This window comes from Podarcis raffonei, chromosome 6 (assembly GCF_027172205.1).
Source record: "Podarcis raffonei isolate rPodRaf1 chromosome 6, rPodRaf1.pri, whole genome shotgun sequence".
Taxonomy (NCBI): Eukaryota; Metazoa; Chordata; class Lepidosauria; order Squamata; family Lacertidae; genus Podarcis; species Podarcis raffonei.
Window position 1 is genome coordinate 37,617,810 of NC_070607.1, and position 27,299 is coordinate 37,645,108.

The 27,299-nt window shown below is 41.8% G+C and overlaps 2 protein-coding genes across 5 annotated transcripts; both read left to right on the top strand.

The window, feature by feature from the left end:
- Positions 1 to 268: 268 nt before the first annotated feature.
- Positions 269 to 21,695, top strand: DNAI4 (dynein axonemal intermediate chain 4). Of its 3 annotated transcripts, none has more exons than XR_008331024.1 (17): positions 271 to 899; positions 1,969 to 2,155; positions 3,392 to 3,603; positions 5,073 to 5,179; positions 5,944 to 6,100; positions 7,566 to 7,705; positions 8,695 to 8,850; positions 10,381 to 10,575; positions 13,285 to 13,520; positions 14,258 to 14,344; positions 15,769 to 15,920; positions 16,402 to 16,559; positions 17,291 to 17,406; positions 18,178 to 18,276; positions 19,623 to 19,849; positions 20,569 to 20,648; positions 21,520 to 21,695. XR_008331024.1 is itself a non-coding variant. In XM_053392149.1 (17 exons), the coding sequence occupies exons 1-17, from the start codon at positions 835 to 837 to the stop codon at positions 21,568 to 21,570; spliced, it is 2,499 nt and encodes an 832-aa protein (XP_053248124.1). In that variant the 5' UTR covers positions 271 to 834; the 3' UTR covers positions 21,571 to 21,695. The 3 variants fall into 3 exon arrangements, 2 of the variants coding, with proteins under 2 accessions (XP_053248126.1, XP_053248124.1); XM_053392149.1 differs by having other exon boundaries at positions 20,495 to 20,648; XM_053392151.1 differs by lacking the exon at positions 18,178 to 18,276 and having other exon boundaries at positions 269 to 899; positions 20,495 to 20,648.
- On the top strand, positions 21,547 to 26,591 carry INSL5 (insulin like 5). Of its 2 annotated transcripts, XM_053392167.1 has the most exons (4): positions 21,813 to 23,599; positions 24,191 to 24,248; positions 24,853 to 25,041; positions 26,114 to 26,591. In XM_053392167.1, the coding sequence occupies exons 2-4, from the start codon at positions 24,218 to 24,220 to the stop codon at positions 26,353 to 26,355; spliced, it is 462 nt and encodes a 153-aa protein (XP_053248142.1). In that variant the 5' UTR covers positions 21,813 to 23,599; positions 24,191 to 24,217; the 3' UTR covers positions 26,356 to 26,591. The 2 variants fall into 2 exon arrangements, with proteins under 2 accessions (XP_053248143.1, XP_053248142.1); XM_053392168.1 differs by lacking the exons at positions 21,813 to 23,599; positions 24,191 to 24,248 and adding an exon at positions 21,547 to 21,650.
- Positions 26,592 to 27,299: the final 708 nt, after the last annotated feature.

Below are 27,299 nucleotides of genomic sequence, written 5' to 3' on the forward strand. Positions count from 1 at the left end.
TGCAATCCTGCTTGTTCCAGTGGAGTGTAACTGTATCCAGGGGAGGTCACTTCCCCACCTCCCAGACGTGAGAACTCAGGACACATGAAACTTCTGCCTTTTCAGTATTATCATCGTTTTAACTGGAGATACCAGAGATATCCTGAGAGATATAACTGGAGATATCCTGGTACTTTCTTTATGCAAAAACGTGTCAAGTTTTTGATGCAATGGGAATCTAACATTATTGAGGGAGAAATACTAGTAGATGGCATTGCAACTCAGGACTGCAGGAAAGAAGAATGGACAAGAGCAGGTCAAATTGTACAATTTTCCCTTATATAAAGTGCAGTGGGAGGAGGAAGCAGCAGCATTCACTGACTGTGGGAATTAAGTTTCTTGAACTGAGCAGATTCGGTTCCAGAATCACCCCTGGCAGTTGCAGCAGCAACAAGGGGGCAAGGAGGTGCAGTTAGTATTTCTCCACAAGGAGCAACAAGTCTCGGCTGCAGGCAAATGTAAGAGAGCCAATCTGTCTTTTGATCTAGCTTCTCTGTCTCACTAGCAGCCAATCACACGGCTGCATGCTCCAAAGGTAGCTGCCATGGTAACCATGTAAACAGTTTCTTGTTGAAGCAGCAGCTGTTGAGAGAAACAGGCGCCGCAGTGAATGTTTCTTTTTGGGGCTCAGATTTTAAACTGATATCCCAGTGGCCCAGGCACTGAGCTGGTCCTATTTTTTCAGAGCTCCCTACCCCAAGCCCTTCCCCACATTAACCTCTTCCATAGTGGTAACTGTGGTTGCTGCTTATTCTAGTGTTTTGCCCCACCAGAAGGCAGATACAACGCTCAACCATGTCCAACACTACCGCAGGCAACCTGATCAACAAGGGCAGGAAACAGAGCATCATCATCAATAAGTAAGTACCAAAGGGTTACCACATCAAGTAGCAATGTCTAGGGAGAAAATGGGTTTGGGTTCACAGGAAAAGTACCAATAAATGTTAGTCATTTTGTGATGACATAACAGCTAAGCCTTTCTGATCCTTCCCACATAACTAGGCAGTGTTAGAAACTGGGATAGAAAAGCTAGGAGCCAAATAGCTTCTGGGACCTGGGTTGTGGGTGCCAAAAACAGAATGTCTGGTTGCCAATGGGGGGGGCGACAACTTTTTTTTACTTCTTTTGATAAGTGGCTGAACTCATATGCAATTCACATAAGTGACACATGGTAAATATCATATTTTTAGCAGAAATTCTGAATGCATGTTTAATTTGGTGTTTACAAGAAAAATATTGGTACCATACTTCAGTTTTCAAAACACTCTAATCTTTATGATTAAACTCCTTGAGTGTCAGCCAGGTGCAAAAAATGGCACCCAGACTTTTTGAGGTGCTCGCAAATGGATACTTTTTAGGTGCAAAATACGACTGGCGCCCTGCTAATTTCGAACCCTGTACCTAGGGTATTTATGCAGCACAAAAAAGAGGAAATGTAGCATATATAAAGGTAAAGGTAAAGGGACCCCTGGCCATTAGGTCCAGTCGTGGCCGACTCCGGGATTGTGGCGCTCATCTCGCTTTATTGGCCGAGGGAGCTTCCGGGTCATGTGGCTAGCATGACGAAGCTGCTTCTGGCGAACCAGAGCAACACACAGAAACGCCATTTACCTTCCATTTACCATTTACTGGATTCACAAGTTATGACAGTATTGTGATAGTTAAAGGCTTGATCAGTTAGGCAGTCCTTCTGCAAGGATATCCATGGAAGATGATAAACTCACACTTAAACTGAGTGTGTAAGACTACACAATCCCTGAGATTGAATCTCTTAATATTTTGTGGCAATTACTTAAAAGGATGAGAGCATTTACTGCAAAATGTTTTGTGAATTGTGAAATAAAATCTGCTAACAAAAACTGACAGAATGGTTCCATTTTGAAGCTACTGCTCTGGCACATAATCTCACTTCTTTTTTTATTAAACCAGGGCCTCAAAAGAGCAGAGCACAGTGAAGAAGTTAGCATCGTCCTCAGCTTCTGGTAGGAAAATGAGCTTCACCAGCACCATGCTTGCTAGCAGAGTTGGATCACTGGCTCGCAGGAGCATACTGATTTCTTCAGAGGGAAAGTCTTTCGACAGGGGCTCCATAGCAAGTTGCAAACCTCATGTCCAGGTAATGGCATAACATAACAAAAGTAACACAGCTACATTTGATAAATAAATGGGTGATGCTGGCGATGCCAGGCGTTTGCTGCACAACCTTTGTGTGTTGAGATCAATCTTATAACGAAAGCTAGCTATTTTCTGAGTAGAGACTTGTGGAAAAATGTGAAGGATACTGTTGATACTGTTTCCAGTAATAAACCATCAAGCAAAGTGTTTTGCTATATAATGTAAGAGTAATTATGTCTACATATTGTGCTTTGCAGTTGATCATATGGACCATGGGTTGTAACCAGCTACCTAAGAGAGTAGGCTTACTGAAATCAATGGACATGACTTATCTCCATTTATTTCAACGGCTCTACTCTTGAGTATGACTTATTTCAAGACAACCCTATGTTTCCAGGCCATTGACCTGTTGTGTGAGTACTGGTCTGCTATCCGAGTACTCAGTCTCCCATATGCCAGTGAAGAATGTTTATTCTCCATGACTCTGAGCTAAAGAGCTCATTACACATATCAGTTGAGTACATACATGCGTTCGCATGAAAGTGTGATGGCATGAGGACTCTTCACAGGCCCACAAACTCAGTCCATTATCAAATAATATGCAGTCAATCCTATTCAAGTTTCTTTTTTGCCCCCCCCATAAAAAATTTGCCAATAGCCTGGAAATACTACTTGCAAAAATACCACTACAATTCAAATTACAAGAAAGCAACAATATACTCTATCAATAAAATCAGGTTTTAAATTTCCATATTAAAAAACAACAACACCCCCTTCTGACCATATGCAAAGATCCGGTGGAATGAAAATGCCTTAATCCACTTTATGAAAATCATCAAGGAGAGTTTGCTGCAGACATCTAGAAGTTGGTTACAGGAAAAGAGTGTCAGAGGCTCCTGAATACCTGAATGTCATATTACATTCTACCAGACTTAGTCTCATACAAATGTGAATAGGAGGGAGCTTTAGGCTGCAATACCATAGCCATTTACCTCTGTGACAGTTAATTCTGAACAGAAAAGGATAAGATGAGATGTTAGGCTGCAGTTTTGTGCACACTTACCTGGGAGAAAATCCAGCTGAGCTCAATGTGACTTTCTTTTGAATAGACATGCAAAATGATTTGTTCTGTTAGTTTCAATAAATTAGCTCGAAATCTATTGGTTTTAGCTGTGATGAGAACAAAAACCAGCTCATACATTTTTTTTTTTGTCTTGTAACTTTGTTGTATCCACAGGTTTTTGATGACCTAGGAAAAGATGTGACTCCCCGTCCACTCTACCAACCTGAGCCAAGTGTTGCCGGACCCACCCCCGGGCCCATGCACAGACCAAGCAAAATCTTATCAACCCAAGATTTTGCTGGGGCAGTGCCAACAGAATTCTTGTCATCCCTCTCTCTGCAACAAGCGTCTGGGACAAGTATTAGCTTAGCAGGCCCATTCTCCAGGTATGACACAGCATCCAAAATCTGTTTGGGCTCCAACAGCAATACATAATATTCAGAAGTGGGTAAAAAAGGGATTTGGTGTTCTCTTACTGCCGTTTTTGTTGTTGCAAATTTAGTTGTATTGGCTGGGTAAAAGGGCAAAGGTCTTTATAGGCCTGTCTAATACAGCTGTGGGCTGTTTCTCCGATTCCAGTTGTATGAGCAGAAGTTGTGGATGTTAACAGGCTGCAAATTCTGAAGCCAACTTCGGCAGCTTTGCAATAATGTGGGATGGATTGTTCTTGCCACAGGGGCTTTGCGCCATGAACACAAAAGGGCGTCTCCTTTAAAAGGATGACTAGTCAGATTTAGATATGATTATGAAAACTACAGTTCAAGCAGGATCCATCCATTTTTCTGTTTCATTATTATGCAGTTCAAGGATGATTGATTGAGTGTATCACCCTCCTTCTCCTAACATATCAAGCTTCTCTTGTGGCAGGCCTGTTCATTCAGCAGTTCCAGAATTAACTTCTTCTTAACCAGGAATCATAGGCATGTCAAGTAAACTGGCAGTTATTTGTGGAGTCACAAGGATGAGACAGTGCTCATTCCTAATCAGTGTCCAATCAGTTCCACAACTGTGACATTTTCCTTCAGTACAGGCATGCCTCATTTTATTGCTCTTTACAAGGACATGGGTGCAGCCGCAGGCAGCCCAGACCCTTCATGGGGAAGGAAACTCCACTGCTGCCCCAGCCCCTTTTCTGGCACTGGGAATGGAGCTGGCTAGGGCTGGAGCCGGGTTTTTCCACTGCAGCTGAGGGACCTGCCTTAATAGGCTACTGGATAGTGTAAACGTAACTTTTATATGCACTGCAAAACAAAACAAAAAAAGGGTGACTCACTTTATTGCGGTGGTCTGGAATCGAACCCACAATATCTCCGAGGTATGCCTGTATTCATAGAGTATCCTGATTCACATACTCAAAGACCATCCTGGGTTATTTCCCTCCTGCACTGGAGACACTGGCTCCATTCATTCTTTCACACACACACACCAGTTCCAAGTCTGTCATTAGCCCAGAGAGGGAAGTTCCTACTGTCCCTAACAGATGCTTCCTTCCTGGGACAAATAGCTGAGGCTGGGATAGGGTATCATCAGGGCTCTTGTACAGGTGGAACGATTAAGCTTCCCCTCTGTTCATCATGTTCCCACCCCTTTTCACAGGGCCCCTGCAGTGGATATTTATTTTTTAAGCTGTGGATGTACTTAAATTCAGAGGTAGCACCATATGCCTTTTCTATGTCTGATGGAGCTCAAACACTTCTGCAGCCTAGTGGTTCTTCATCCGAAATAAATACTCTGTGGCAATTAAACTGCTGTGGGATTTTATTGGTTGGCACCTCATATTCCTGTTATAAGTGCTTTGGCATTTTTGTTATTTTACTTCCACTACTAACTTCCTCTTTTCCCCCACAAACTACAGAACTTATGGTAGTAGCAGTATTACAAAGTCTACTACTTCTACTGAATCACTGGCAGAAGAAATTATAGAACCTGGAACCAGACATGAAGCGCTTGCTAGTTTTATAGGTAGAGTAAACTTATACAAATGCAATAAACTGGAATTTTCTCATGTGGTATCACATTTAGGATGTCACGTGACATTCCAAAATGCTCAAAGTCAGTAAATATTCAAGGCCAACCACATGTTACGGGGATGCATGGCTGCTACTGACCCACACCTCTTCTGCTTTTGTCCCTAGTAACATCTGGTAAAAGAAACGCTTGGTATATTGCCATTGCTTTTACTGTCCTCTGCCCCTGCTTCATTTCATTGGCTATTGCTTGCAGAGGGCAGGGGAATAGATGTGGTGATGTCACATTTCACTGAACAAAATTTACTGAAAGCATGGGAAAACGTGCATGGGCAACGCCTGTGCAACCTTTGCACCATGTAGGTAGGCTCTACTGGGCCAACACACTGTATCTTATAGTAAAGACAACCCTTGTAATATGATTTCTTAATTATTTAGCACAAGACATTACAAACCCATCAACTGCCCCAGAAAGAAAATGGGACATCCTGTTTTTCTTGCGAGAGGACAGTGGCCCCAATGGCCAGTGATTACGGGCTGCATTTTTGGGGGGCATGGCACCCCAATACAGACATTTTGGGGCACAGCACATGATTGCTGCCCTGAAAAAAACCACTTTTTGTGGGGGGTGATCTCACACAGGTCACACAACTCCCAGGAGAGTGCGGTCATGAAAAGATGGCATCTTGGTTTGGGGACGCTTTATATCAGAAGGTTTGACATTATTTAATTCATTCACATGGTTTTCTAATTTGGCAGATGTTCAGGTCAGGCGAGAGGCAGTGCCAGAGCCACTGACAAAGCGAGACCTGGAAAAGCGTGTGGATATTTTCCTTACGGAGACAGAAACAATTTGGTTATTTGACATGCCAACTGTCATGCTGTCGACAGAGTCTGAGGAAGCTGACTCTGTGAGGTAGGCACAATTTCTATGCAATGGGGCCCATCTATTGGGCCATGCAGCATTAGCTTTGCAATGAAAGTTACAGCGCAATCCTAACCATGCCTAAAGGTAAAGGGACCCCTGACCATTAGGTCCAGTCGTGGCCGACTCTGGGGTTGCGGCGCTCATCTCGCTTTATTGGCCGAGGGAGCGGGCGTACAGCTTCCGGGTCATGTGGCCAGCATGACGAAGCCGCTTCTGGTGAACCAGAGCAGCACACGGAAATGCCGTTTACCTTCTCGCTGGAGCAGTACCTATTTATCTACTTGCACTCTGAAGTGCTTTCGAACTGCTAGGTTGGCAGGGACCGAGCAACGGGAGCTCACCCTGTCGCAGGGATTCGAACCACCGACCTTCTGATCGGCAAGTCCTAGGCTCTGTGGTTTAACCCACAGTGCCAGTATGGGGAAGCTCAGTCCCAGGGCCTAATGTGCCCCTTTAAGCTTTCCTACCTGGCTCCACGGACTCTTCCTAGTCACACCCCCCCACACCCCCATTGAACCTGCCTTGCCCTCTCCTTGAGTGTTTTTGCATTGCTGGAATATGCCCTTGAACTCTGTTAAGACAGCCTGCTTTCCTTAATGAAAGGGTAGAGCGGGGCATGTGAGTGTGGGTTGAAATGTGCCAAGTGTACAAAGGTGAAATTCACATTCATTGCTCTGTCTGCGTTTGCATCTGGCCCTGCCTACAACTATCACGTGGCCCCTGAAAGGTTGCTCAGAAGGGAATGTGGCCCCCAGGATGAAAACAGTTGTTTTCATCCTGCCTTACTGAATTGAATGGAGATTACTCCCAAATAAGTGGGATTAGGATTTCAGCCTTAAAATGACATCTCTCGAAGTATTATCCTCAAAGTATTCTCTTTACCATTGGATTTGGGCCCCGCTTTTCTGTAAATTAAAATAACACAGCATTGATTTAACAAAAACTCCAAGCACTAGACTAGAGAGGTTCTGCCCCTTTCCTTTGGCAGCAATCCTAAACACAGTCTGCCCAACTATGAACAAATTCGTATTCACAAATCTGTTCATCACATTTACTTGGAAGTAAGCTATAACTATTAAAACCCTTGGTCATATTAACCTGCAGGAAAACAGCAGAAGGTCAAGGTTAGAGCTTGGATTACATTATTAACACAACTTTAATTTTCTGTGTCGGGAGGAGGCAATTCACATAACCTTTCTAAAGGCTACATAATTGCATTGCAGCATTTCAACAATCTGGTCAACAATCGTTTCTTCCTCTGAAGAATCTTGCAATCTATTGTAATGCCATTTAAGCACACTGTTGTACAACTACTTGTAAAAACCAGACCATTGCATGCTTATTTCTAAGAAAATTTATGTCCCTGAAGGGAAAACAAAACAAGGAGGAGTTGGAGTACACAGGTGTTGTTGTTGTTGTTAATATACATATGTATGTCTTTTGTTTTTCAAAGACAAAAGAATGTAGCTTATATGGAACTCTGTAAAAACAGAGCTGGCAATGACCGATATGTCAACAGAATGATGCAAACTATAGGCGGTGCACCAAAGACTAAGGAAATGCAATGTGACAAAATTATCATGGATGACAAAGGTAAATTACATTTTGGAAATGTTTTTGGAGCTCACTGAAAGAGGCATGGAGAAAGACCTGTAGAAAAAAACCAAAGTTTCTTTTATGTGGGAGCAAAGTCCAAGCATCATCTTTTCCATACTCTCATGTAGGTAGATAAGAATGTATACGGCTCTTGACCCAAACTTTTTTTCACGTAAGCTTCCATTCAGCAGGAAACATTCACATGTAACACCAAGATTTTGCTGCAGAACCCAAAGGAAAAATTAAGAAAACACTGTATTTCTAAAAATCATTCCATCTATCTACTTGCAACATCTTCTCATAAAATATCTGGATATCACTGTGGGCATAGGATTGCCACATTCCACCAGGGATAGAGCTTCTGCTTCTTTAAGATATCTAAAGAGGACTGTCAACAGGCAGTACTTTTCCTGTCAGTACTGCTGTCCCCATAGCATTTAAAGAAAACAGGGGTCCTTTACCAGATGAAATAGGCTTGGTGTTTTCATGTGGATTTCCCCCTCATTGCCCTGTAAAAAGTGAGTGATCATAAAAACGGCAGATGATAGGGAGATGGACCTGTCCAGGCCTGGACTGGAAACTGATATAGCTTTCACTGGGAGAATGATGATCTGGCAGCACTAGTAACTCATACTCTAGAAGCACTTTAAGTGTGGTAGGGTATATGCAGGTGTAGATCCCTCTAGGGGACTATATTGTATTAAAATTTGAGAAGACCCTTTAGAAAGTTGGCAAACGTCTCAGATCACATTGTTTCAAATCTCCCAGAAAAATATGCAGCTGCAAACGCGAGACATTATGCACACGTAGAAAGGATTGCGCACCTTCCAACGACACTCACCCCAGCTGATTACAATGAGCTCGTTCAATGAATCTTGCCATTTGCTACTCCAAAGTATAACTACCCATTTAGTTGCAATCGTTTGTAACATAAAGCCATGCACATGCAGAACAAGGAGCTATCTAACAATGTCCTTTGTCTATAGAGATAATGGCCACTACCTGGGATTTGTATGATTCCTTTAATGCATTGGAAGCAGCTATCGCAGAAAAAAGTACCAGACCAGTAAGTGTGACCAGCAGTAAGTCAACTCTATACAGGGAACGCGACAGAGCCATGTCTGTAGCTTCTGTAGGGAGAGGTAAATTCATTATTTCTGCATCTTTGCTAGCGATGAAAAGTTTCAAATATTACGTATATGCCATGATAATAAAAAAATAAGAAACAAACGATCCTATACATGCAATTACACAGGAGGGTGCCTTTCTCCCTTGCAGCTAGGTTAGGACCCTAGAGATTATTGGTGCCAATTTGGGGATGGCAAAGTATAGCAGGAAGAGGACAATTCTGCGTTTAACCTCAGTAACTTGATATGGAATCAAGTAACTCGCAGTTAATATTTCAGCCTTTTTGAGTGTTTACTGAGAAACAAAACACATTGTACCTGAAACAAAAAAGGAAATAGGAATGGCATTTTTAGACCCAGGAAAAGCATTTGACATTTGGAAATGCAGTTATCTGTATCAAGTTTTAGAGGAGTTCGGTGTTAGTAATTGGTTTATGAACTGGCTAAAATTCCTGCTGCTTAAAGTGAATCTCACAAAATCTGATTTATTTTGGGGGCATACAACAAATAGGTCTGTTAGCGTTGTTGCTGTTTGTTATGCTGATTAAACTCTTGGCAAAGTGCAACAAGAGCTGTTGAAAATACAAATTGAGTTAAAGTAGGATAAGTAATGTTTAAGATTAATTTATATGCAGATGGTGACTTCTATTTAAAATAAAGTTCTATTTATAAATGAGATCTTTTATGAGTCTAATTGAATTGCTTTAATATTTGGTCATTTATCCGACCATAAAGTAAACCTAGTCAAATGGGAATGGATGTGATTTAATATGGAAAAGGAAATTAAAACAAGATAGCATAAACAAGCTGGGTTAATTCTACTGAGAGAAATACCTGTAAGAGATCCATATATTTGGAGTACTTCTCAGTTGGAAGAACTAGGACAATTTAGGCTGCAATCTGTCTCTGAGTAGATGTGGGTGGGATTCCATAGGCAATCATGCATTGTTAAATATTCTTCAGTAATGACATTATGGGGAAAGTATTTTTAAGTTTAACATTGTGAAATCATTTATATCAGTGTTTCCCAACCTTGGGTCTCCAGCTGTTTTCGGACTACAATTCCCATCATCCCTGACCACTGGTCTTGCTAGCTAGGGATGATGGGAGTTGTAGTTCAAAAACAGCTGGCGACCCAAGGTTGGGAAACACTGATTTATATCCCCAAAATCTTGAATGTACAGTATCCCATTTCCTGTTAACTCTAATTTGAATCTAAGTAACCCCAATGACCAATGAACACACACACACACACACACGGATTGGGGTTGAGCATACCACCCTTCATCAAATATTCCAGATTAGTTCACAAAATTCAAAGCAAAATATAATCGCATAGTAGTCAATATGAAACAGTAGTAAAAAAGCAGCTGAATACTGCTTTTAATACATGTTTGCTGTCAGTTTTTAACTCTAGATAACAGGAGACCTAAAAGCATTCTGGGTAATACTGAAAGCAAATTATGAAGTTTCTTTTCCCATAATTATTTCTGGGGGGAAATTAGATTGTGCTATTAAATGACATCTGTCTCTTTCTTTCCTCAGAAAGCACTACAAGTTCCATCATTGACTTGGAAAGTGTAATTCTCTCCCGGATTCATGAAGAGATAGAAGACCACTCAGAAGCTATACTGAAATCTGAAAAATTTAATCAAGATTTGTTTTATATGGAGAGGGTACTAATGGAGAATATTTTCCAGCCCAAACTAGCAGCTTATCGGCAGCTTCCTGTCCTGCTAGGTATATTTTTCTTTGGACATTTTAATCTTGGCCTGAGAAACTTCCTTGCAAAAGTAACTGCAAGTATTTCTTAGTTTCAATGAGACTGTTGCGACTTTCTCTAACTCAGCTAATGAATGGTTTTTTATCTTGGAACCACCCTTATTACCAACAGACTTTATTGAAATGGAAATGGATTTTCCATTGCTCCTGGAAACAAATTGTGTGATTTGTATAAAAACAAGCTTTTAAAACACTATTTAGCAGGCCCGGCCCACCCATGAGGCGAGGTGAAGCAGCTGCCTTGGGCAGCAGAAATGCCTGAGGCAGCGTCCCTGTGGGCATCCCACATGCCCCACCCACTCTGCATTATTGCCGCCCTGTGAGGGAGGCTATGCTAGGCAGGTAATTCAGACACCAAAGTTGCGAAACTGCACATATTTAGAGTATTATTTTTTTGCTTGTTTTTTATCAGGGCTGGCAGCTTTTTTTGGGGGGGGCTAGAATTTAGCTGCAAAATTCAGAACTGAAATGTTGCAGTTAAAGCGAGGGGGAGGCTGCTTTTCTGGATTTTGGCATGTTTATGTCCCTTTACAGGTTCTGTGAATGACATTATACATTTGTATCTTGTTTTTTTGCCCCAGGAGCTCAAAGTTGTGTACCTCATTCTCCCCTCCCTGCTTTAATCTTTGCAACAGCCCTGTGAGGTAGGCTAGGCTAAGTTAATATAGTTCTTTCCAACAGATTGTGGTGGCAGGGGCTGGGGGGAAATGAAACCCCCAATCCACAAGCGGTGAGCAGGGACAAAGAAATCTTGCTGGCCTCTGAGCTTCCTCCTCATAATTTTCTTTCTAAGGAGCTACCATTCTATCAGGTTGTCCCTTCTCCGCCTGAGACTGCTGCTAGGAAACTTGAGCTTATCTGGTTTAGCAAGACTTGCTTCTCCTTTCACTGAAACCACAGGAGGTGGTGACTTGGAGGAGCCTGGAAGGCACACAGTGCCCCCTCCGGGCACAACTGAACCCTGCCACTTAGTCATTTAACGTTCTTCCTTCCCTGACTCTGCAGTGAGGGAGGGAAACAGCACTGACCTGGATCTTAAAACAAGTGAGCACAAGAGAAGCCTCCTGGAAGCCACCTCGCTTCCCCAAAAGACCCTCTATAGAGAATCAGGGGACCCTGTTGAACAATGTGGCCCCAGGCCCTCTAGCGAAATGTAGGTGGGGATGAGAAACTTTATTTCCTCAAGTTTACCAACCATGGTGATCCAAACCAGTGTTATTTCCTCCATTCCAGGCACCAGGCCAAATTACACAGTATCCCTTAGCAACCAGGCTACTGCAGTTATGCACTCCGCCCTCCCGTGGACACGTTCCATCGTTGGTTGGGGCGGGAAACCAGAAGATCAGGACAGTCACAGCAATACTCAAAATCTTTGATTCCAATTCTGTGTTTGTCCTTAAAGATAGGTAAAGGTAAAGGGACCCCTGACTGTTAGGTCCAGTCACGGACGACTCTGGGGTTGCGGCGCTCATCTCGCTCTATAGGCCGAGGGAGCCGGTGTTTGTCCACAGACAGCTTCCGGGTCATGTGGCCAGCATGACTAAGCCATTTCTGGCGAACCAGAGCAGTGCATGGAAACACTGTTTACCTTCCTGCTGGAGCAGTACTTATTTATCTACTTGCACTTTGACGTGCTTTCGAACTGCTAGGTGGGCAGGAGCTGGGACTGAGCAACGGGAGCTCACCCCATCGCGGGGATTCGAACCACCGACCTTCTGATCAGCAAGCCCTAGGCTCTGTGGTTTAGACCACAGCGCCACCCGTGTCCCTTGTCCTTAAAGATAGCCGGTGATAACCGTAATTGTGCGGTTCTGAAAGTCAGCCCTGTTCAAAGAACAGAAATCTTCATATTGATTTACACATATATTTCTTGATTCTAGCCAAACCACATATATTTCAACTACACTATTTTTTTTATTTTTTTAAAAACCCAATAGAATAGTAAGTCATTGATCATTTTGGGCTGGAATCCTAAAACCAATCACAAAGTGCTAAATTCCATTGGGGCAAAATTTTGGGCCACACGTATTTAAGTAGCAACAAAATGGTAATCTGGCAGACTATAGGGTGCAGGAAATTACTCAGAAGCACCTACCATCTGATCACAACCATGTCTTGTGGAAATTCAGTCTCCTCTGGTTGCAGTCACAGATCAGTCAGTCCCAGTGTGGTGCTAAATGGCACTCAAAGAGCCAGCAAGCTTTTCTTTCCATCATTACCAGCATACTAAGGAAAGTTCTGTCCTAAGCATTTTAGCTTTATGAGGGGAGGCAAATTTGGCTTTGATCATGCTAAGGGAGGAAAGAGATAAACCTTCATTCCCTCCACACCACTGGTGGGGGCAAGCTTGGAGGCTTCTGTTCCTCCCACACACCTGTGATCTCATCCCCAGTGAAATCATCAGAGGGGCACCAGGATTTTCATACATCCCTGCTGGCACAGACAGAACTCTTCCTCCTACCTACATTACTTAGCAAACATGGAAGGCAACAAAACAGGTAGTGGCGTTCATATCAGGAGGAACAGAGAACGTCCCATATGTGGAGCAGGCATTGTGGCAGATACAGAGATGCTGGTTTAACCTGATTATTGGCCTGTTCTAGTATAGCTATTTCTATTTGGGGATGGAAGTACAGCAACCTTTTCTGTGTTTACATGTCTTCCTAGAGCCGACTGTCAAATCTGAACACAGCCTTTCTATATTTGAAGAGGAATCCATAAAGGAGGAGGAGGAAGAGGAGGAAGAGGAGGAAGCGCTCTCAGTTAGGTCATCACTTCTGCTAGACTTTAGTTCAGGACGAGAGGAAATCCTACCACCTTATATAGAAGGCTTGTGGACCTATGCATGTGATTTGATGAGAGGAAACAATGTGAGCTGCCTAGCTTGGAACAAAGTGAATCCTGTAAGTGACCTCTAAACACTTGGGAAAAACCCGATAAATTGTTCCTTGCACTGTCAAAATTAAGTATCACTTTAGGAGTAGAATTTCTAAGCTTGTCAAAGCTGCATTTGCAAAGAGACTCCATTATTATTATTATTATTATTATTATTATTATTATTATTATTATTATTATTATTAATTTGCCACAGAAGAAAAGGCTGGCTTGTGTTTGGCCTGTCCCTCAATGTAATCTCCTGCGTTTCTCTGTCTTCTGTTTATTGGGAATGCTTGCCCACATTTGGCGAGTGACCAGTCTTTTGTTTGTTTGAAAGATGAGCTTTTCACTTTTCTCACAAAAGGTAGCCTCCTTGCAAACATTCTGTTGGCCAGACCTTCCTGATCACAGCAGTTAAAACTGTTCTGTGATAGCTTCATGACATCACAGCAGCTTAACTAATCACTGCCAGTTTTCAGCAGCATCAAATCCCTTTAGCACTTAGCAATATACGTACACTTGGACAGCAATAGTAATGATAGTGGCAAAAGATAGGTGAATGGAAGAAGGAGCCAGCTGTTATAGGTCGCAGAAACACTGACCGGATCCTATGAGCAGTGAACAGTCTTGCTATTGACGCTGCTCTGGATCCATAATGAGCAGCTTTTCACACCAAATTAAATAGAGCCTCAAAGGCCATACACATAGCCATCTCAATGGTTGCTGTGGCTTGGTAGTGTAATCATGTGTTGTTGGTTTTTAGGATCTACTGGCTGTTGGTTATGGACAGTTTCGTTTTAAAGAGCAGAAGAAAGGCTTGGCTTGCTGCTGGTCACTGAAGAACCCAACGGTAACACAATACTTGGGCTGTTCCTCTTGATTTTGGTCAATTTGATATTATTTACTGATAAGATACAACGGCGATGTAGCAGCAAAGTTCTTTTTTACCCTTCCTTGGGCCCATGAGGAGGGACGCGGGTGGCGCTGTGGGTAAAACCTCAGCTCCTAGGACTTGCCGATCGCATGGTCGGCGGTTCGAATCCCCGTGGCGGGGTGCGCTCCCGTTGCTCGGTCCCAGCGCCTGCCAACCTAGCAGTTCGAAAGCACCCCCGGGTGCAAGTAGATAAATAGGGACCGCTTACTAGCGGGAAGGTAAACGGCGTTTCCGTGTGCTGCGCTGGCTCGCCAGATGCAGCTTGTCACGCTGGCCACATGACCTGGAAGTGTCTTCGGACAGCGCTGGCCCCCGGCCTCTTAAGTGAGATGGGCGCACAACCCTAGAGTTGGACACGACTGGCCCGTATGGGCAGGGGTACCTTTACCTTTACCTAGGCCCATGAGGCCTTCAGATTTGCTTCCCCGTTAAGACCACAAATAGCTCATTTATACCCTATCCTTATCTTAAGATATAAAGCAATCTTATAATCTAACCACCCAGTCCTAAGCTTACTTGTATGTAAGATCCCCTGAGTTGACTTCCTCCCACATACAGTATGCATAAGCATCACTAAGTCATATTATAAATGCTATAGTAAAGAAAACATGCCAACCTTGAACCATATATTACAAAAAAGTAACCAGAAATGTAAAATCTCCATTTGTACCTGCTGATTACAACAGATGGATAAAGTTCCATTTTGTTTTATTTTAATTTATGTTATTTAACAGGAATTATATATCATTTAATCATCAAAACCTATAAGCAGTTTACTTAAAATGCATTTTTGTGGCATTCTTCCCTTCCTTTTCTGTAACGAATAATGTAAGGTAGCTTTAGTGTTCAATAACTGAATTTCAGAATTTTAAAGTATCTTATTTCTTATCAGTTGCTAGCAATTATGGGATGAATTCAGCGTCCCACTCTTCTTATTGTTCTGTCAGCAGAAGCATTTCCACTTGCCAGATGAACTGACAACCTTCTTCTGCAAACTGTTCTGAGGGTACTCCCAACTCTCCAGAGTGGATTCGGGGGAGACAGCAGGGCTCATGGGGTCAGGAGAGGGCAGAAAGCCCCATTGTGCTGGCTTCTGCTAGTGCACTGGGTTAGTTGAATCCAGTCCAATATTTTTTCTTTTTTAAACAAAATTCTAATCTACATGCGAAGAAGATACACTCAGCAACATTGAAGGTGTTTCAGAAATGCACCTTAAAAGGAAGCAAAATTTAATCACAGCCAATCAGACCCTCCCTCCCGAATTTTAAATAATTTCTGGGGTCCCTGATTGTTTATAAAGTGTGAATGCTCTCTTAGTTAATACAGATTTGATTTTCCAGTGGCCAGAGCGTGTCTATCAATCTCATCATGGAGTAACTGCATTGGATTTCTCTCTAGCCAATCCAAACCTCTTAGCAGTTGGATTGTACAATGGGACAATTGCAGTCTACAATGTCCAGACCCATCATACAACTTCAGTTTTAGATACCAGGTAAGTCTTGTGGAGGCACCTCCACACATTGTTCATTACATTGCAAAGTATATCATTTGTCTGGATCTAAACACACACACATCTCCAAATCCCACCTCTGTTTGGCTTTGACTATTCTGAAAAACTGGAGGATTAATTGGTTGTACTGTATTACACTCTTCCCACCTCCATGACGAGTTTCAGGCATATTTTCATTACCTGCATGTGTTGCTTCCTATATGTACTTGCATTCCCACCTCCTGCAATCAGACATACTTGAAAGTCCAGAGGCCCAGTTCACTTCCAACTTTTGAGGCACCTAGCCAGAATATTAAAAGGCGCACACATAAAACAAACATAATAAGGCACACAAATTAAGAGTGACACTCTTGTCCCACCCCTCTGATTGACCCTGCCTGCAATACCACTTTCCCCTTTTATTACTGTGTTGAGTTTAATTGTATGCATCCCAAAGCTGAGTTTGGTATCAATCTCGTTTCAGCGAATCTTACGATAAACACTTGGGCCCTGTGTGGCAGTTGAGGTGGGTTGAGCAGGACAGGGGAATAACAGGAGAAGACAAAGGGGAGATACTAGTCTCCATATCAGCAGACGGCAGAGTGACTAAGTGGTTTGTTCGGAAAGGATTAAGCTGCAATGGTAAGTGTTGTCACCTTACTCCAAACATTCTGGAATTACTTAAATGGTGTGTGTGTGTTTGTGCCTAATCTTTCTTATGTTCTTATCTTTTTAATATTATTGCCAGATACTTTGGCTGCTACATGTTGAAAGGTGGGATAAAATAATAACAATTCAGTAAGTAATTAAGTTAGGGAATAATAAAGACACTCCAGGTTATACAGCACAGAGAATTACACGTGAGGGCTGTGATGCCATTGAGTGCACAAATAACTAGGGCTATTTGCACACAGCCCTCTTTAAAAAAAGTTGAAATCCCATTGGCCAGGTGCTTGGTGGGGAAAGAGGTTAATAATTCCAGTTTACTGCCTCCCCTTCCAAACAACTGATTGGCAAGATTTGGGCCTCTTTTAAAAAGGCCTATATGTACAGTTCCAGTTGCTGGATTTGGAAAGGTAAGCAGGAAGCATCTGTTTGCAGATTCACCTTCTGATTAGTGATACATGTACAGAAATCTGTTTCCATGTTCACACAGGCCGTGCTGTGGATGCGAGGGGTTCACTGGTTTACTATAGGGGTTTACTATAGGTAATCAGAGATGAAATAAATAAAGCCGTTTCTTATACTAGCTCCAATAGTCGACAAGGAGAGTTTGTAATGGCCATGTGTTGTGTAGAAGAGAAACAGTCCCTATAGCCCTCATAGTGAAACAGGAGGTCTCACCATCTATATGCATTTGTTTCTCAACTCAGATCTGATGAAACTCAAGCGAACAGCAAGTGACAAGAAAAAGGGAGGGGCAGAAAAGAAAAGTGAAGCACTCATATCTCGACAAGCTCCAGGATTATCCTTTGATTTCCATCCAAAGGTATCCTAATCTTTTATGATGTTTTCTGAATGTTTTGTTCACAGAGGTCAAAGTGATAATTTAGCTGAAGACAATGGATAGCAAGGAATGGAGGTCCGCTTGTTCCTCCTACTCATTGGTTGTTTCTGAACAAGTTTTATAGTTTAGCATGTTAGATTGACATAAAGAGCAGAGAATCACTATTTTGGACATCTTTCCAAAGACTTCAGAGATTTTATAAGCCATCCAATGCTAAAAAATGTAGTAGTAGCCTCTCCTAGTATTTCCAGGGAACCAGATGGAGGGCTCCCATCAAACTAAATGAGGATTGTAGCTCTGAGCTGGTAGAATCAGCCACACTTTTGGCAAGGCTGGATGCAGCGCCACTCTCTATCAAAACCCAATTCTGCTTAATCTACCTTCAAAGGAAAAGGAGAGGAGATACAAGCATACTCCAGGGGCAGGGAGTGTTAACATGGTCAAGAAATGGCTAAACTGGAGGTGGCATCACAATGTCATATTTCCCCTCTGCATGCACTGTCTTCCGAACATGTGACACATGCAACTCTTTCATGCATTATTATGGTTTGTTGGATATTGTTTGCTGGATGTCTGCTCTATTCCTCGACACGTGGTTAGTTGGGACTTCTGGCTCAAACCTTTGAGAATTCTTTGGACTCTACCAGGAAAGGAGAGAAGCAAGCCTGACAGTTTCCTGCAGTGAAGATTCTAAAGAATATGCCCAATCTGGATAAAGTCAAAGCCATTTACAGTAATTTGGTTTTGTTTCAGGACACTAATATATACTTGGTTGGAACTGAGGAAGGTTTTATTCACAAATGCTCTTGTTCTTACAATGAGCAGTACTTGGAGACCTACAGGGGACATAAAGTGAGTAAACATAAATAAAATTGGGTTGAACAGGTAGATGCACAGATACTCACACACTGTCTTTAGTATCCTTTACACCAGTGATGGGGAACCTGTGGCCCTCCACATGTGGCTGGACTACAACCCCCATAATTCCTGACCAATGGCCATACTGGCTGGGGCTGATGGGAGTTGTACTCCAGCTATACATACCTGGAGGGCCACACAGGGTCCTAGCCCTACCTCACAAATTCTCCTGACAGGATTCTTCAGGTACCAATCAAATTCTCTGTGTTGGGGAAATCAATGACTAATGAACCACATACTTTAATAATACTTTCTTGAATACTGCATAGTTTAGAAATCAAGGTTTCTCAACCAGACTAGGCCAGATGACTCTGGACCAACCATTTAAAATCAGTTATCTTCTAGGTCATTATACAAACTGGAATGCCAGGTTGTTGACTATAAACTGAGCAGCAAGATAAGGCAGCCACCTCAAGCAGCTGGTTGTGGGTGACAAGTGATAATGTACGTAGAAGTTCTCTGCCCCACTGAAATGAACAGGAGGAACCTTGACTGCAAGTGGCAGCCAAGACTCACAGACACAGAGGTGACCCTCCTTATCCTCTCCCAGACCTGCTTCCACACATCCTGCCTCACACTCTTGTGTAGGTGAAGTTGACAGCTGCTCTAGATTTCTAGAATTCTGACCACCATACCATATTGTCTCCCTTGAAACCCTTTTTTCTCTCAAGCAGCCCAGTCTGTTGCATTCCTGACCATATTTGGGTTCCTAAAGACAAGAGGAAGAGCACAGTAGTACAACTCCCATGGTTAGGGCAGCAATCCGATGGCATTGTGTCCCTCATTAATAGCAGGATGGGTTGCCCTTTGAACTAGTGTCTTGGGACACCTCTGCGAACTTCCTTGACAGATATGAACTCAAAATGCTATTGTATAAATTTAAACATGTAGAAACCAAAGGAGGAAGCTTACATACATGTGAGGCACCGAGCAGAGCCAGGGCTCCCTTCAGTTTTCAAGAACCCTCTAGCAGGGCCTAACTGCCATTCTGCTTGTCTTTTCAGCTAGCACAGCTACTGTGGTACAAACTGTAAAAGAGGCTTCAGCTATGCATGGGTCTCCCCTGAGTGTATGAATTCAGCATCTCCTTTGGATTCAGGCCAATATGCTTAACCTAGCTAAAGCTGTGCCATCCATCACATACTGCTTAGAGAAGTTCAGTGTCTCCCAAAATCTTGTTGGGCTTCAGCGCTGTGGTGCTGCATGCTTCTGCGCTAATATTTGCATATGTATGTGTGTGTGTAAAATTTAGCAATTACTCTTTCTCTCTCTATTTCAAGGGCCCGGTGTACAAGATAGCATGGAATCCATTCAGTACAGAAGTGTTTCTAAGTTGTTCTGCAGACTGGAGTATTATATTGTGGCGCGAGGATTCAGTCCGTCCTGTTTTGACTTTCAGTTCCACTGCCAATGTTATTTATGACATAGTGTGGTCTCCCAATTCAGCATATGTGTTTGCAGCAGCGAACGAAACCAGGGTGGAAATCTGGGATCTTAGCGTCAGCACGTAAGAATCAGCCATTTTCTTAAAAGCAATTTATACATCTATCTATCTATCTATCTATCTATCTATCTATCTAAAAAGGTACTGTATCCAGTTACTCTTGAACAAAGTAAACACAGCGTATCATACATGGAATGCATTACAAAATATGAGCTCTTCTGCCATTGTATATATTTCCTATTTGCTAAGCAGCTATGTATCAATGGGAGAAACACTTGCACCCAATTCCTTAAAACCCAATTGGAAGGAGCTCTCTGGATATTGTTTTTCTCCCCAGAGCTCAACGTTTCTTTCCAGGGGCCTAATCAGAGACTACACTTACTGGAATGGAGCAATGGTACAGGGCAGAACCAATGCTGCAGGTTCAAACAGCTATCTAAGGTTATACAATATGTAGCTTCCTAACTTTAATGGTGTTATATACATCAGCATTACTAGCAGGAATAATTAAGGTAGTGGTGGAGGAAAGTAACTTGTGAGGCAGACAGGCAAGCAAGCAAGCAAGCAAGCAAGCAAACAAACAAACAAACAAACAAACAAACAGCAAACAATAGTAGTAGTTGTGGTAGTAACATATCTCACAATGGGATGTCCCACAGAGCTCTGCAGCCATCAGTTTTATACTGTATGCCATTGTTTTGCATGTAGCCTGGATCCCCTGATTGTGCATCCTGCCACTGGAACTGTGAAATTCACGGCTGTGCTTTTTGCCAAAAACGCAGATTGCCTTCTAATTGGCGACAGTGAAGGATCAGTCACTGTGTACGCACTAAGAAATATGATCCCTTCAGACAGGAAGAAGGTACGTTCTGCAGCATTAAAAGCTGAAGTAGCCTACCCCAACCGGGGGCCCTTCTAACACCTGAGCCCCACTGTTGATTCACATGTGTGTAGTGCATTAATCAGTGTCCCTATGTTAATCAGCTGGACTATGCTCTGTTTAGGTAGGCTTGCCATACATCAGGAAAATTCCTGACATGTCCTGGTTTTGGGGTGTAAAAATGGAGTTTGGGGGGGAATTCGGGGTCACTCCCAATTCTGATGGGAACAACTTTGTGGGTGTCAGGAATTTTACTTTTTGAAATACAGCGACCCTAGTTTAGGTGCTGCGACTATGCCACAGCGTTCTACTACAAATGCCTCACTATACATATTCAAGTTATGAGTGCTGGGAATGGAATAGCAATAGGATGGGACCATCCACGAATGAGGTCAGAACATAGCTTGCCAAACAGCGGTGTTTCTGCCTAATAAGTGAAAGGCATGTTAGCAAAGCAGCCTGCAGAAGGACTAGCCATTCATGAAAGGCACTGCTGCTTAAACTTATGTTCAGCTGCATTCATGTGCAGAAGGCGGCGTAAGTGGCTTATTTTATTCCTCAGCGCACCAGTAACATTTTTATAAACCACACAAGCCCAGCTTTATGATGTAGATGCAACTTTGGTAATGGAGAAAATTGTTTGCAAATTATGAGACCACACGGGTATAGGAAGTATATAAATTGTAATTCTAATAATATAAGGTTTTAGTTATAAGGCTTTTCCATCCAGAACTCGTTAGATTGACTACACTCAGAAAAGACCTAATGCAAACTCTTCCTACTTTTTTACCACTTGCTTTCGAATTATCAGGTTTGTTAATATATATATCCATCTCCTTTTTGTCTTTTTCAGGTGGATGCTTTGCATGATATGATTGGCTCTGTTCTAACCAGTCCAGTGTAGATTTTTTACAGCAATATTCCATGAAAAAAGGACGTGATATTTAATGCCTAGCAGTTAATTATGCAACAACCAACCATTAAGTGTGTGTGAGTTTATATATGGGAATAAATTTGTTGGGAATCATTTTGAAATGCCACAGATGTTTGCTTGGAAAGTCCCAGTCTTTACACACACTGCTAAAGTGAGATAATCAATTCTTGCTACCAATGTAGTATAGTAAAACAATGTGCTGAAGACTCTCCAGGAGGCAGAAGCTAAACCTGCATTATATGCTCTGGCAAGAAAATGCTTTTGTAAATACTATAGACACCTACATAGCATTTCAGAAGTTATTGGAAAAAATGGATTATTTGGGCAGGAGAAAAGGCCTACAGATTATGTCCCAGCATCTAAACTTTGCAAATCCCATTTCCTGACTCAAAAGTCTTGCATTTAAATGCTTCCTTTGCAGATACAGTGGAACCTTGGTTTTCGAGCGTCTTGGAAGCTGAATGTTTCGGTTTTCGAACGCCGAAAACCCATAAGTAATTGCTTCCATTTTTGAACGCACCTCAGAAGTCAAACAGCTTCCAAGGCACGTTTCTCAATTTTCTCCATTGAAATTGCTGACCGCAATTGTGCCTCAGTTGTCGAACGTTTCGGAAGTTGAACGGTCTTCCGGAACAGATTACGTTTGACAACCGAGGTTCCACTGTACAGTCCAGGAGAGCTGCCACACATGGGCATTATATTTAACTACAGTAACATTAAACTGGATTCAACAGTTTGGAAAAAGCACTGAATGTTTAAACAGATAAAAAATACAGACAATTAAGAAGCACATTATAACCCATTTCCATGTGCATTTTGCACATTTTTATGAAGAGACTGTGAACACTCTATTTCCTCTGTTTCTAAATATACTATCTATTAGTGTTAACAGTGTGTTAATCATTATCCCAAAATGTGATAAGATGTTAGTTCCTTTCTTTTATTGAGTGGAAACAGTTGTTTACTTACTGGTTCTACTAAGGAACAGAACGATCTTTTCAATGCATTTGTAAGCATCAAGGTAAATATTAGTGAACAAACATTTAGTTTTTTAATGCTGGAGAACATGGGTGATAATAGGAGTCAATAGGGGTCATTGTGGTATATCTACTATATGCAAGGTATTAATCAGTGAACTTCTAATCTCTACTGTTTAGTACAAGGATTATATTTTAGTCAAAAAGTATCAGACTAACCTACAATACCAGCATCACAGGAGACAAAAAAAGTACCATTTAGCAAAGTCTAAAAATGAGTAAAACTGAAAAAAGTTTGGAGTGTGATGATTTTGCTAAGAAAAGAAATGGGCCACAAGGAAAGCGATAAGTACCTCTCCCCTGTCCATCTCTGAAATTCTGATCCAGATGGCAACTTCCTGCAATCTGCTTTGGATTTAAAAAACACAAAGCAAAAACCCTTCAATGAAATCATCCACTTGACTCAGTATCATCATGGTTCCATGATGCTCAACTCAACATGGTGATAATGGTAAAAGGTTCACTCTACCACACAGTTACATAGGAAGTGGATCACATATAGCTATCCCAGGACATGCCCCAAAGGATGAAGAATCAAAGGAAATTAAGAGCAACCCAGTGTTAGTCTCCCTTGGTTGTATGGACGAGAGGAACGGGATCTTTGGGAAAGACAAAAGTCAGCAAGATCTTTGCAGCTTGCAGAGATCAGATGTTGTTTTAGTGATCATAAGCAGTGAAAGCAATATATATAAGAAGGGAGAAGTGCTGACCTGAGGGTTTGCTTTCATCGTCAGAGATAACTTAAAACAGATCCAGAGATTGTGAATACATAAAATCAGACTTACTTTGGGCCTGCTTACAAATGGAGAGAATCTCAGAGCCACACACATTTTCCAGAAGTAAAACAGGACTGTAGCAAGATACCTCTGCTTCATCACCTTGAACTGTCTGCAACAGTGACTTTATCCATGATAATGAAAAATTCAGTGGTCTCAGAAACTGACATGGTTATCTCAAATTAGGTCACGGGTGTCAAACACAAGGTCCGCGGGCTGAATCCGGCCTGCCAGACCTCGTCATGTGGCCCGTGTAGCTGCCGCCGGCCGCCAGCCTTCACCTTTTATTCTCGCTTTTTTTTTTTACACAAGAAAGCTGCCTCTTCAGTGCATGCGCGGCAGCCTACAAGCCAGAGAACGTCTGTCCTCTAGTGGCGCCGGCCATTCTACACAGGAAACCTCCACTTTACATGCATTCAGGAAACCTCCACTTGTTTTTATATTGAGCGCATGCCATCCTGTGATGTGACAGATCCAACGGCTGCCTGAACCCTTCTCTCCTGTACTGTAAGTACATATGATGTATGTGGGGGGGAGGGGGGTCTGCTTATTATGCTGCTTAAAATTTTGCTTAAAAGTCTGAGCGGTAAACTTTGGATATACTGACCACTTCCGTGTCACTTTACAGTGGTATAGGGACCATAAACTACAATCAAATGCAGTGAGAATAATTTATGATAATAAAGAGTGGACACATAGTCCTACAGATACAACCGGCCCTTTGAGGTGACCAAACTGCTGATGCGGCCCCCGATGAATCTGACACCCCTGAATTAGGTGGTATAATATACAACAGTCAAGCATATGGAAAAGACAAGTGGAAATCTGTTATCAGGTATTCCAAGAATTAATCATAGACATTTTTCAAATTCTTTCCAAAATGTTAATAAGTACACTTGTAATATATATAAAAAATAGTGTTAGCTGAACAAAGACAGATATGATCATAGCAAGTTGTACTCTGGATCTAAATTTGGGATGAGGGTGGAAATGAAGCCAGGAGTTCCTTCAAAGCATATTAAAATATGGCAAAGCAGCAAAAATATATCAAATGGTAAGCTTACCCACTATTAAAAATGTTATAGTGAGCTAATGGGATTTATTATAAGTGAAGTGTACAATAAAACTGTTAGAAAGTGCATATTTGCAATGTTGATCTAAGGTGCGGGGGCCTCCATAAACACGCCGCCCTGCTGTGTGTGTTGCTATTCTTAGACAATATAGCAATATATTATAACCCGAATCACCATTTGAGAGCAACCCAGGCGTGAATCCTAAAAGCACCTTAAACTGTTGCAAGAAATATTCGGCAAACACTGTAAACATCATCAACCCCGTCATTTGGCAAACAAGAAAATAGGAGCAAGCTGTATAAATTGGCCTGTGGTCTTGGCTCCTGTCTTCAGAAGTCCCGTCCTCTTCTTCCCTGCTCTGATTAGTCAGATACCGTTTTGACAAGATGAAGGCTGCGGTGCTAGGGATGCTTTTGCTCTCTCTCTTTATGGCCATTTCTGAAGTAGCAGCTGAAAGAAGACTCTGCGGAAGGGACCTTGTAAGAGCTGTCGTCTTTACTTGCGGAGGGTCTCGCTGGAGGAGGCAGCTGACTCACTTTCCAAAAAGTCTCACAGGTAACAATTTGGATTATACGTGGTCCAAATGCACACGGAATGTTTTTGCATGCAAAAGCCAGGGTTAGTGGATTTTCTTTATTTTTTAAAACGGTCTATGCCACACTCCAACAGAAATATTAGGGTGGCCTACATAACTTAAGAAACAAAACAAAAACCCTGATCTATAATGACAAAGCAATTAAGTTTAAAACAGTAGGTAAAAACTGCCATGAACAGAATTACACTTTCATAATTAGGTGATAAAAGTCATTGGTGCTGAAAATATAAAGTAAGGTGTCAGTCAAACCTCGTAGGATAAGAGTTCCATAAATGAGGTGGTGACTGGTGACAACAGAGAGAAGGCCTGTGCCCCACTTCGGATGGTGGGGGGCACCTGGAAGATTATCTTAGTGAATAAGCAGGGGTGTGTGGAGGCAAAAATCACCACAGGTGCCCATGTCCCAAGCCATGCAGGGCTTTAAAGGTAAGCAACAGGATCCTGTATAGTGCTTAGAAACAGCACAAATATTTATAATATAGTAATAAGCAATCTCATTTGGGGTTTGTACACAAGTATTTAATTCTGGAAAACTGAGGTTTATTCCTGTGTCTAAGATATACATGAATAGCTTTGCTGTTATTTAGGTTCAATTTTTTTAAAAAAACAGTTTTGAAATAGTTTTTTAACAAGTATATCCTGGTACTGAGATGGTAACTGTCAAATCCTACAGAAGTCAAGCTGATTGGTTTTTGTATCTGTGGCCTTGGAAATGAAAATCCTATCTGGATATAGGAAAATATAGTTGAGGAGAAGCTGATCCCTCACTTCCTCTTTCTTCACATATCTTGTTTTTCAACAGAACTAGGACAATCCTAGTGATAGGCATCAATTTTGAAATTTAACTGTATGTCAAGTTTTCTTAGGATTGCATTCCCAGTGTAGGCTGTAAATATTTCAGACCCAAATTAAAAGAAATAGATTGGGCAACATCAAAGTTGTCTTGATCATTGGACAGCCTGAAGTTCAACATCCAAAGTTTATTTCAGTTTATCTCCAGATTTCTTATTTTTTATCGTTTGCACACAACAGGTCAAGAAAGCCACCTGAATTCACCACTTGACACTAATGACTCAACAGGTGCCAATGAAAAGGTGATCCAAAAGCCAGAATACCTAAGCAAAGAATTCATCCAGTCCAGTTCTGAAGCTGAAGGAGATCTGTGGGGCATGGAACAAAAGTCTATACACAAAAGGAATGAAGATATTATGCGACTCATAGACCTTTGCTGTCTGGTCGGCTGTAGCGACAGCACTGTAAGTTCACTGTGCTGAAAATGTATCAGACAGTGGCATGCATGCTATTTCATAGCTAACAATACATCAGAAACATCTTGAAATAGGTATTTTTGATATCCTACTTTGTAGTTCCGAGCTCTGAAGTACTTCCTAAGTGCCATTCCATTTGGGATACTGTACAAATTGAGAAACGGTCTTTTAACATCTGTATTTCAAACAGCTCTCTTTTTTGTAGTTCCTGCTTTCACAATAAATTTGCAGCTCACAACATGGCTTTTGCTGTTTCTTCTTGCCAGTGCAGTGCTAGGCTTGGAATTTTAAAAAAAAAGACACAAAAAACCCTCTGACACTGAATAAGTTCTGTTTATTCAGGGAGTCTTAAGAGCAAATACCAGTTTCTAGATAAGGGACCTGTAGCTTAAGTGACAGATCACATGCAAAGCATCCTAGGTTCAATTCCTCCCATATCCAGGTAGAAATACTCCTATCTGAAATCCTGGAAGGTAGATGCCAATCAGAGTAGACAATATGGAGCTTGCTGAACCAATGGTCTAACCATGCATGAGACAGCTTCTAGGAACATGCAGTTCCTAGGAACATGCAACTTCTGACAAACCTGTCTAGATTAACTTTCAGGATGAATGAATGCAGAAAAGCTTTTCCTGGGATTATGTGTACCATTTTAAAAGTCTTATTTTCATTGCTATATTTTTATTGCAAAATATTTGATGAATATTTTATACCTTTTGTGTAAACCACTTAGAAGTTTTTTTTAAAAAAATTAAGTGCCATATAAATGTTGCTAAATAAAATGAGGGTGGGAAATTGGGATAGGGAAAACACTGGAGGAGTTAATCCAATGGATTTGGGGGGGCAGAAGGGCGTGAAGTTTTTGGAGGCAGGGCTTACCAGTAAAGGCAGTGACAGCAGTGTCTTAAAAAATAATATATCAACTACTTTTTGCTTCAACAAAACTTTTG

Excerpts from the sequence above, each read along its gene's own strand:
- DNAI4 (XM_053392149.1), top strand. The coding sequence starts at position 835 with ATGTCCAACACTACCGCAGGCAACCTGATCAACAAGGGCAGGAAACAG. Across the intron at positions 3,604-5,072 it reads TTAGCAGGCCCATTCTCCAG|AACTTATGGTAGTAGCAGTA; the intron begins GTATGACACAGC and ends CACAAACTACAG. Across the intron at positions 20,649-21,519 it reads TCCCTTCAGACAGGAAGAAG|GTGGATGCTTTGCATGATAT; the intron begins GTACGTTCTGCA and ends TGTCTTTTTCAG.
- INSL5 (XM_053392167.1), top strand. The coding sequence starts at position 24,218 with ATGGAAAAGACAAGTGGAAATCTGTTATCAG. Across the intron at positions 24,249-24,852 it reads AAGTGGAAATCTGTTATCAG|TCAGATACCGTTTTGACAAG; the intron begins GTATTCCAAGAA and ends TGCTCTGATTAG. Across the intron at positions 25,042-26,113 it reads CTTTCCAAAAAGTCTCACAG|GTCAAGAAAGCCACCTGAAT; the intron begins GTAACAATTTGG and ends TGCACACAACAG.